The sequence below is a fragment of the Quercus robur genome, chromosome 1 (assembly GCF_932294415.1).
Source record: "Quercus robur chromosome 1, dhQueRobu3.1, whole genome shotgun sequence".
NCBI classification, from domain to species: Eukaryota; Viridiplantae; Streptophyta; class Magnoliopsida; order Fagales; family Fagaceae; genus Quercus; species Quercus robur.
This window is the reverse complement of record NC_065534.1, coordinates 34618259-34629804: the sequence shown is the minus strand read 5'-3', so window position 1 is coordinate 34629804 and position 11546 is coordinate 34618259. Positions and strand designations below refer to the sequence as shown.

The window sequence follows — 11546 nt, the reverse complement described above, 5'->3', positions numbered from 1 at the left end:
TCCACAAATGCACACAGCTAACCTAATCCCACAATTAAACCTCCCCAAAAACCCTGTTAAAATTTGATACATCATCTAATTAAGTAATTATATAATTAAAATATACAAAAATGGCAATCTAGACAAGGGAAAATCTTGTTGCACATCACCTGCTTAACACGATCTTATACAAATCTCAAAAAAATAACTAAAATCGTGACTTAAAATTACAATTCTGGACAGTTTCAGTTGTTTTTTTTTTTTTTTTGGTGAATATAAAATGGTGTAAAATAGTTTCTTATTTACAAAGATCCCAAACCCATAAAAAGCATCCAAAGACTGGTCTATCTTTGCAGTAGTTATGCACGTGGAAGTAATCGTCCAGTCTCTCCCTCCATTTCTTTTTTCCTAAACAACTGTGTTTTTTGCCTTTTCCAGTCTCAGTAAATATAATAAAAATAAATTTTCATTTTTTTTATTTTATAAAACAAACACACTTCTGACAGGTCCAAACCACCCCCACACAAAAGCACTTTCTTGGATACCATTTTCCTCTCCACTCTACTTTCCCGGGAAAAAAAGAAAAAACTTTTCTTGGATCTAAAATTTCTTTTTCTTTCTCCTCCATTGCCTCCCCACTTTAATTCTGAACAAAAAAACTCTCACTTCTGCTCTCTCTTTCTCTCTCTCTCTCTCTCTCTCTCTCTCTCTCTGTTTGATTTCCGAGAAACTTTCGTTTCATTCATTTTCCCGAGAAAATTCCAATCTCTGGTGCTTCCCCCCCCCCCTCTCTCTCTCTCTATAAAGATTGAATGGCGGCGGCGGCGGCGGAGAACGCATTGAAATCAAGAGAGGTATCGGCGATGATAAAGCAAGGCTTCATCTCAGACCACCATACGCTCTCGTTTTCTCCTTCTAGACTACCGCCTCCACCGCAAACCACAAATTCCTTTCCTAGGGTTTACTCTCCTTCCTCTTCTCCACCACCACCCCAACCACAACCACAACCACAACCAACACCTCCGACTAATTCTTACTCTCAATCTCAGTCTCAAACTCTCTACGAGATGATGTCGGAGGAGCAACACCGCGAATCGAAGCTCTCCGACGACAGACGCCGCAAGCTCCACCTCCGCGTTTCGAAAATCCTGGACGAAACGCAGACGAGGACGACGTCGTTCCGGGACCGAAACGGCACGGACGGTTTGGGGTTCGGTTTAGAAATCGGGAGCGGCGGGGACGTGAAGGTGTCGGTGGTTGGGAGAGACGGGTTTCGAGTGACGATGGAAATGCACAAGAGCGTGTTGGAAGAGAAGAGCCGATTCTTCGACGAGAAGATAGGGGTGGCCCACTACGTCGAGATCAGCGACTGCGATGACGTGGAAGTCTACGTGGAAACCCTAGTCTTGATGTACTGTGATGAGTTCAACTTGAAGAAGAGGTTGATGGGTGAGGACGTGTCCAAGATTTTGGCTTTGCTCAAGGTAACCAATCGTACAAACATATTATATTAACTAACTAACTAACTGCAATTACCATTTTCATATTAATGCTAAAAACAAAAATAGTTTATAAATTGATGTGACAATTAATGTCAACTTCAATAAGATAATAAAAGAATATTTGGAATTTTTTTTTAATGATCAGTGACCCGACAATCTGTTTTTGTAGAGTAAAACTACAAATTTCATAATTGCTAAGTTGCCATGTTATTATGGATTCTAATGTGGTATGTTGTGAGATATGTTATAATCAATTGCTAAGGTGGTATGGTCCATGGTGTGATTGGTGTTAATAAAAGTGGTAGCTAAGTTGGCATGGTGTGATTGGTGTTAATAAAAGTGGTATAGTGAACTTATACGAAAGTGACGTAATTTTAATCACAATTTGTCATGTGTAATGTAAAAAAAATTAGGAAAAGTTAATGGATGCCTTAAAGCCATTAATTTAGGTGATATCTTTTTCCCTTTTATGGGAAAAGAAAAAGATAATTGATTTTTTCAACAACATTTTATATTTTCTATAAAAATAATATCAAAACTTTCTTAAAATTATCCATTAACAAATGCCTTAAGGACACTTATTAACTAGACAAAAAAAAAAATTGAAAATTTTTGTGTACCTATCTTTTGTATGTGGTTTCTGAGTAAATTTCTGGAGGGATATATGATTTTGGGGGTGCTATGTTTGTGGAGTACAGTACAACACAGCAACGAGCTATTTTTGAAAAAAAAGAATATGAGATGAAATGGCTGGTACGACACCAATATGACATCGGTATGATATAGGTATAGCACCCTAAATGAAGTGTCCGTGCTTCCTAGGTTGTTCCAAGAGGAGGCAAGCACTTAGAATTGCCTAGAGACCTGTCTTATGAAGTGGAGGTTTTTGGTTTGTATGTAACTTAGCATGTTGTGACTTGGCCAATACTTGAACATGTGCAATCCATCCATCTCAAAGGTAGCAAATAATTACAGGGATAAATTCCTTGGATGGTTTGGTTTTACATATACCATGTAATTGTTAGGACCCAATACCTCATGGTAGGAATCTTGAGACACAAGGACCATTAGACTAACCCCTTGTGGTTGTGAAATGCTGTCATATGAATTAAGAAGCTAGAGCATATTCAGTTTGTGGGAGGCAAGGTTGAGTCCACTACTTTCAGTTTGATGTGAACGATGATTTAGATATGGGTGCATTGGTTCTAATACTTTGTTTTGTGTGCTGATATTGTTGTTGGAAATTGAAGAAAATGAGAGAGTGATATTTACTTGTTTGTAGATGATTTCATTTTGTTTTTTAAAGGAATTGGGTCTAGCTTTGTTTAAGGGTTTGGCTTTAAGAAATGTTAAATCAGGACACTTCAAGTTATACGATCACTTCGCCTTCTCTCTCTCAAAAAGAAGAAAAGGGAATTGAAAGGTTCTCATTTGGTACTGGACCAGAAAGGACGAATCTTTAACTTGGAATGTTGGATTTTACCTTTTATGGATCCATCAGGGACTAAAATCTTCATTAATATGAATTAGATTCATTTTAATGGCTTAGCATGTTCATGTTGAGCCTTTTCTTGTTGCCAAGCAAAGCTACATAGAAGATTCAATTCAAAACTTAGATTACTTGTGATTTTCATTGATAATTTTGGAAAGGAGAAGAGGAATAATTTTGAAATGTGGGAACATCCTATAATCTTTATTTCTGTGTCTCAACAGTTCATAGACTAAAACACTACTGTATATAAACTTCAAGCTTTATGTATTCTCTTTTCAGTAGCTATGAAGAGAGTAAGTACCGGCCATAAGATTTTAACTTTTTATTGATTCTCAGAAAAACAAGAAAGCAAGGTACTGGCCTTTTGCTTTTGCAAATTCAACCTGCTTATACCATGTTCATATCATCTGTATATGGGACTGTAAAATCTCTCTTTAGTTTTTTCCTCACTGAGTTTGTTGTAGTGAAATATTTGTAGGTATCTGCAGCTATCATGTTTGACGCTGGGATTATATCATGCTTAGAGTATTTGGAAGCCATACCATGGTCTGAAGATGAAGAGGAAAAAGTCATATCTCACATCAATAAACTTGAGCTTAATGACTCTGTCACCGAAGTTCTGCTGAGAGTATCATCTGAACCTTCTACTTCTACAAGAGCTGATGACATCTTCTTGAGATTGCTGACTGGTGTTCTGCTAGCAAAAGATGATAAAGCTCGTCGAGAAATGAAATCTCTGATTTCTCGGTTACTAAGAGAAGATGCAACCAGTGAGAGCAACAGGCTTGATGTCTCAAAGGATGTCCTTTATCATCTTTGCCATAGATGTCTTAGTTCTCTTAGCCTATGCCTATCTGAAGCTGCAGCTGTGGATGAGAATCGAGATCGAGGGGTTTTAATGGGTGAAATAGCTCGAGAGGCTGACAATATGCAATGGATCGTGGATATTCTAATTGATAAAAAAATGGGAGATGAATTTGTGAAACTATGGGCAGATCAGAAGGAGCTTGCAACTCTCCATTCAAAACTTCCCATCATGTACAGGCATGAAATCAGCAGAATCACTGCACAAATTTGTATTGCTATTGGGAGAGGTCATATCTTGGTGCCCAAAGACACCCGGTTTTCTTTACTGTCCACATGGCTGGAAGCCCTTTATGAAGACTTTGGATGGATGAGAAGGGCTTCTAGATCAGTTGATAAGAAACTGGTTGAAGATGGATTAAGCCAAACAATTCTTACGCTGCCATTGCCGCAGCAGCAGGCTATCTTGCTTAATTGGTTTGATCGATTTCTTAACAAAGGAGATGACTGCCCCAATATTCAGAGGGCATTTGAAGTTTGGTGGAGAAGAGCCTTCATCAGACAATTTGCTGCTGAGCAGGATACTTCCCAGTTGCAAATTACTGTTTGTGATTATCCAAATTAAAAGGTTTGTTCCCCGTGTCAAAAAAAAAAAAAAAAAAACAAAAGCCCAGACCACATGTGTACATAAGAAATGACAATTTTTTTGCTTGTCAGCCGAGTCTTTTTCTGCTTTAATCCATTTTGATTTCTGATTTTCTTTATAGAGAAAAAAGAATATCTGAAAGATGCAGTGTTATATAGAGCAGTTTATGGTGAGAGCCCTGGAAGCTAGTGAAAATTGTATAATGATTAATGATGCAAATCTATGCCTTGAGGTTTTGTTTGAGCTCCATTATGGCTTTGCCATGGTTGCACATTAGAAAATAAAGGTTATAGTCCATAATCGTTGGATGATGATGTTGCTAGGTTTTTTTATGCAGGAAGTATGAAGAAATATTAATTTTAATTTAGTTTCTTTAGTTTTACAGTCATTTGTATTTTTGTTGGTTAATTATATTTTAGATATCGGTATTTAATTATATTGGGAAAAATGCCCTCACACCCCCTCCTAAACTTTTAAGTAGTGGCCATCACACTCCTTGAACTTTTATTTTAGCCAATTTAATACCTGAACTTTTCACATTAGCCAAATTGTTACTTTCATTAGTCGGCTGTTTGTTAAGCTAACGTTTTAGTCATGTGACACGCGTGTGGAAAAAAAAAATTCTCAAAGCCAATTGAAAACGATACAGAGATGATTGAGAGGAGAGACAAACCTGGGTTGAGTTTAAAGAAAGACCTAGGGGATTGAGGATCGGATTAGAATCTATTTTGAGGAGAGACAAACCTGGGTTGAGTTTAATCATTAGATGGCACAGTTTGTGGTCTTGTTGGAACTGGACTTCATGGTCCTGCAGCCGATCAAGTTGTTCATGGTCTCATCGGCGACCAGAGCTGGAGTTATGGGTGTTCAATTTTATATTTTTTGTGCAAGAGAGAGAAACAGTTTGATTTCTTGAATCTTGTTTCTTCATGAGGAGGATGGAGTGGGGATGAGCACGGATTTTCAAAGGTGTTTGATTTTAATATGCAAGTGGTTGTGAATGGGAACTTAAAGGAGGATCAGAGATACAGAGGAAGTTTAGGGAGAAAGGGTATGGGTCTGTGATACTGGAGACTGTGTTTTGGAACTCGAGTTGAGGATAGCTTTTTTTGCTTGGATTTTATCTCCATGAATTGAAAGAGCTGGCCAAACATCCATGCGAAGCTTCTGGGTGATCTAATCACATCCTTTCTTGGTATCCATGAAGATCAATTTTTCCAGACCAGGTCAATCATATATTGCTCTTTTGTCAAACATATAAACAACAAGTTTATCCTAGAATGAACCATAAAGAAATTAAATTTCTAACTTCATAAGTTTCAGGACATGCCAATACCAGTAATTTTGAAAAATGGAGCATTAAACATTAAAATTTTAATTTAGCCTTGTATTGCTCAACGGAGGACAAAAATCAAGTTGCTCACTAATCTTTGATTAGATCAAGCCAGTGAAAATTTGTGTTTTTATCATTGATAGAAATCAGCTTAAAATTAAAATTAGGATGCAGAAAATCCCTTATCGTTGTTTGTGTAGAAATCAACCTATTTCTATCTCTTGCACAAAAGAGAGAGAACTGACTTCGGCTTCAACCTTCTGACAACATCATGAATGGCGCGATAGGCGGTTGAACCACGAACTCAATCTCCAGTGAGACTACCAACAGTGCCATTTATTTCGTTATTCTCTCCTTTCGGCCTCTCTAAACCCAGTCCAGTTTCTCTCTCCTCTCAATCGTTTGCAATTGGCAGGAATTTTTTTGTCCACGTGCTTGTCAGGTGACTAGAGTGTTAGCTTAAGAAACAGCTGACTAACTGAAGTACCAATTTGGCTAATGTGTAAAGTTCAGGTATTAAATTGGTTAAAATAAAAGTTCAAGGGGTGTCATGGTCACTACCTAAAAGTTTAGGAGGTGTGTGGGCATTTTTTCCAATTATATTTTATTAGTATTGTAATTTAATTTCTAGATTCAAGTGTTTTTGTAATTTAATAATTGAGATTTTTCAAGTCATTTTGAACTATGTTTGTTTAGTCAATTAGAATTAGAATTAGAATTAGGGTTTCCTATATAATCATAATATTGTATTCCTATCAAAATAGATTATTTTTATGGAATCAAAATTTCTCTTGAGATTCTCCTAATAATTTGGTACTAATTTTGGCCAAATTCTAATTGTTGATTCGTAGAGATTCTCCTTTGCTTTGTGCTAACTCCAAACAAACCTAGGAATTGACTCTTAAGTTATCTTTTATTTTTTGTAGTTTATGTAATTTTTTAGACTTTAGAGATCTGTAAGGGGCGGTTTCTGGGTCCCAGGCCCAACAAGTAAGTGGTTCTGGCCCAAAAGTCCCTAAACAATGAATTTGTAGAGAGCGGGTTACAGAACTAGGGCTGGACGAAGTGAATGTTATTTAGTTGAATGCCATGCAATAGTCTGAACGTGAGAATAATCTATTTAAGTTTACAGGATACCGGTCCGAGGAGACGTATAAGGGCACCTCTTGCTCTGGTTACAGACTACAGAATTCTTTAACCTCTCTCTCTCCATTTTCTCTAAATTCTCCGATCCCCTCTTCATGGGGATTTCCTTCTCTTATATAGCCTCCTTAAATTGATAAGGACCTTACACTTGTTAACCATCTGGGCCTTCACTTGAGTGCCTGTCCCATCGGACATCTTCCTTATCTTTCTGTGAGTTGCACTAGCCAATGTAACACTGTTCGCCTGTCTTTTTCACATTAATGCGGCTGAAAAAATAGCTTCCTTGCATTTAATGCGGCAGTTGTGGCTTCTCCCTGGATGTCTTACATTTTCCTCTTTCCTGTTGTGTGAGGCTCATCCTACTACCCACGTTTATCTAGGATGGTTCTTCATTGCGGAGGGGACGCACATTGGGCCCATATTTGTTCGTCCGAGGAGACATTTCTCCTCGGACGTCTTTTAAAACAAACTGGGCTCAACAGGATTGGGCCAGAAGTCTTTTGGTCCCCTTTTCCCCTTTAGGTCATGGTTGGGTTTCGTGTGGGGCCCCAGGCCCGTTGTTGACTTTGGGAATTTACACCTACAAGATCTATTTTAATTTTTTTTTTTTTAAATTAGGTTATTAATTGACATGGCATAAATTAAATTAATTCGACATGATTTACTACTCTGATATGCTCTACTAATATACTCCCAACAAAGCTGAATTTATCCAGGTGTGTTCCAAATATTGATGTAAATAGCCCATTGTGTAATTTTGAACCTAAATATTCTCTTCATTTGTTTAATTGTTGCCAAGTAGCTCAAATTTTGTGGTTTGGTTGTGGTTGGGTTCTAAGAATGTTGAACATTCTATTCTTTGACCCATACCAGTCTTCTACATGGGATAACAGGCCCATAATATGATACCTGAAATGTTGAGAGGTCCCCCTAGTATCCAATTATCATGCTTCTCATGCCTTTAAATAGTCATTTACCACCTATCTGAATAGCTTTCCAAATATGAGATGAATTTCTAGAGGAGTTGGTATCCATTAGGGTGTTATTAGGAAAGTACTTGGCTTTAAGGAGTTTGGCTCGTAGAAAGTCTGTATTTGTCCATAAATGCCAAGCTTTTTATAAGCAGAGCTAGGTTCCTATGTCTAGTGTTAATAATACCAAGACCTCCACCCTCTTTGGTTTTGTGATCACTTCCCAAGATATGGTATGACAAGTGCGATGATGATGAGTAGAGTCTCCCCACAAAAAACCACTATTTAATATATCTATCTCTTTACAAGTTTTTCCAGGAAGTAAAGTAGTTCAAATGGAATTAATAGGAATTGTATTTGCTGTGGATTTAATCATTGTAACTCTCCCAACTACAGATAAGTACCTAGTTTGCCATCCTTCAATCTTTTTTTTCTAATTTTATTAATAATAAATTGGTACAAACTCGCTTGTCTTCTTGATGTAAAAATGGGGGTACCTCATGTTCCTATTTGGTTTATAGTGGACACACTTAAAATACCAGATATACGATCTTTTTCTTGGCGCTTAAGATTAGATGAAAAGAATAATTTGGATTTAGGTATGCTAATCAATTGGCCAAAACAACTACAAAATTTATCTTGAATATCTTTGAAAATTGAGATGAGGACAACAAAAATGAGTTGCTTTAGGGCACCTCCCTTAGATATGAAAAAGCGACAAAGGCTTTCTCATAAATCCTCAATCTCAATCTCATTAGTTATTAATTATTAATGCTTAATTCTTTTAGGTTTTTAATGCTGAAATGGTGGAAATGCTAAATGACATAAAGAAGAGAGAGGGGCATGGCGTAAACTTAGGTAATTAGGTTGGAAGATTGTAGAGAAACTTCAAAGGGAGGTGTCACTTTGTAAAACCTTAAAGTCTAACAATGTCTTTTGTTTATTGTATAGTTATTTTTGCACACGTCTCTCGTTTATTGAATTTTGATATGGATGACATGATATCATTTAATATAAAATATTTTTTCCCATTTAATAGATGTCCTTAGGCATTTATTTTGACAATTTTAAAAAAGTTTTGATATAACTTTTATGAGAAGTATAAAAAGCTGACAAAAAAATCAATTATTTTTTAATTTGTCACAAAAACTATTTAAAAATATTTTCTAAACTAATGCCCTTACGACATTCGTTAACTTTTAACAAGTTGTTGGTTACATTAGCTCGAGACTTGAATTAATAAAATAAAAAGCTAGTTACCTAATTTCAATATTAATAAGTTATTCTATAATTTCAATTTTTGTTGCAACTTATTTGAATTAATTGATTATTACTATTTTTTTTTTCACAATTTGTTTAAAGTATAAATAAATAATACTCTTTTTTTTATTATTGGTAAACAATAATTATCTTTTTAATTTTAAGGGTAAAATACTATTTTGATTTCTAAATTTTATAAATTTTTTTTTAATTCTTAAATTTTAAGAAGTTCATTTTTCGTCTCTAAACTATTAAAAAATTCATATTCCATTCATAAACTATTGAAAATATTTTATTTTTATCCTTAAACTTTGTTAAAAGTTTATTTTTCTATCTCTAAACTATTAAAAAAGTTATTTTTTCATCCTAATTTTCTCATAAATCCTGAAACCCTAGCAATCTCTCCCTTTCTTTTCACAGAGACTCAAACCCTGGAGGACCAAAACCTAAACCCATGGCCTCAACAACGATGAAGACGGTCTCAGGGAGGGTCCTCTCGTCGAAGCCAATCTCTCTCAAGAAGGCGACTACTACACTCTCCACCTTCGTCGCCTCCGATAACGGCGCGTCGCCGGTCATCTCCGCCTACCTCCGACGCGCCTTGTCTGCATTCAAGGAGTTGAGACAGCACGAGAAGGAGCTAAGAGCTCCGGGCTCCGACCGGACGAGCGATTGGTCCAAATCGGAGTTCCTCAGCGAGGGTGATACCGTCGGCGTTAACTCGTCACGGATTCAGAGTATCGAGGTGAGTCAAGCTCCGAGTCACAAACCCAAAAAACGACTTCGTCCGGAGAGTATTGATAGTTTTGGCACGAACCTGACCCCTGCGGATAACGGAGGTGTGGAGAGTAAGCTGAAAGTCGATGTTGTAGAGAATTCGGTTCGGGACGTGGAGTCGGGTCACGGAGACCAGGAAACTAGCTTGGAAATAGAGAGTGATAGAAAAAAACACAAAAAGAAGAAGAAGAAGAAGGAGGAGAAGGCGAAGGCGAAGGCGAAGGATGAGGATGATAATATCGAAAATGTTCAATGTGGTGGGGATAGAATGGTAATTGAGGAAGAGCCAGAGAGTAATAAAAAGAACAAGAAAAAGAAGAAGAAGAAGAAGAAAAATGATGGTGGTGATTATGAGAACAATGTGATTGAAGCTGAGGAGGAGAATAATATTGGAATTGAAGAAGTAAAAAAAGAGGAGAGCAAGAAGAGGAAGAGTGTCGAGGAGGTTGAAGTCGAAGTGGATGGCAAGAACAAGAAGAAGAGGAGGAAAACTGGTTGAGTTGAGCTAATTTTGACTTAATTAGGTGTTTTAGCAATCAATTCTTGATTGGTGTTGTATTTGGAAACCCGTGGAGATTTCGTTACGAAGCAATTCGTAGGCTCAATCGATTCTTAAGGGTAAATTTATTTTAGTATCGGATCATGTTTTTGATGTAACGTTTGAGAGTATATTTTTCTTGGTAGCTTTTGATTGAAATGAAATATTTTTTATGGTTAATGTTATATTTCTTCTGTTTTTTTAGTGTATTGAATAACATAATAACAGTGTTATGATTGATGAATTGAGCATGTGAATGTTAATGTTAGCATAGTGAAATACAAAGCCACCTTTACTACATAGTCTGTTAGAGGAAGTTGTTCTTCACTTGAGCTATAAGTTCTATTTAATGCTTACATTATGTGCCATGTTGTACACGTTATTGTTTAGGCGTTTTGGAGACTGTTTCGCCATTATATGCTGATGGAAGTTCTAACTGCATCTGGTTGCTTGGTTATCTTTTTAATACTACAAAAAATGGATATTGTCAGTTTAGGTAATGTTGTCATTGAGATGTTTTAGTTTTAATGGTTTCTGATTTATAGCAAAGAAGTTTATCGAAGTTCTGGAATTATGGGAACTTGTTTCATAGCTTCATCTTCAAATTATCGTATGATGTCTTGGGCTTTGTTATCTTATTAAGCTTCAACCTTTATCCGGTTTTTTTCTCACTTTTAATGCATATTCGTTTTGGATAATATTGGTCACAACATATCTGGTTAGTACATGAGATTTTGCAAAACTGTAATGCTACTACATATGTAGAAGCAGTGATCTCCAAGATATTATGAAAGGAAAAATGATTATGCAGTTTATGACATCATGAACATTCAAGCATTTGTATATCTTCATTATTTCCAACAACCAAATTGTAGGTATACTTCACATTGCAGAGAATCCTCAAATCCCCAGTAAATAAAGAAACTTCATTCAAAAATACCAATGGAGATATTTAACCACTCTTTGTCTGTCTAGAAGCAAACTCACAATAATGTGCTCTAATCTATATAGTTTTGCTCTAAAGCAGTACAAATATCAGCAAAACAATCAGCTGGTTAGCTTTAGTTGTACGTATTTACACTCAACTGTCAAAAAGTA

At 36.3% G+C, this 11546-nt stretch overlaps 2 protein-coding genes across 2 annotated transcripts; both read left to right on the top strand.

The window, feature by feature from the left end:
* Nucleotides 1–395: 395 nt before the first annotated feature.
* On the top strand, nt 396–4672 carry LOC126732858 (BTB/POZ domain-containing protein At5g60050). The gene is made up of 2 exons (XM_050435905.1): nt 396–1463; nt 3452–4672. The coding sequence occupies exons 1-2, from the start codon at nt 792–794 to the stop codon at nt 4400–4402; spliced, it is 1623 nt and encodes a 540-aa protein (XP_050291862.1). The 5' UTR covers nt 396–791; the 3' UTR covers nt 4403–4672.
* Nucleotides 4673–9495: 4823 nt separating this feature from the next.
* On the top strand, nt 9496–10633 carry LOC126732848 (uncharacterized). Its single transcript, XM_050435894.1, has one exon. The coding sequence runs from the start codon at nt 9588–9590 to the stop codon at nt 10407–10409; it is 822 nt and encodes a 273-aa protein (XP_050291851.1). The 5' UTR covers nt 9496–9587; the 3' UTR covers nt 10410–10633.
* Nucleotides 10634–11546: the final 913 nt, after the last annotated feature.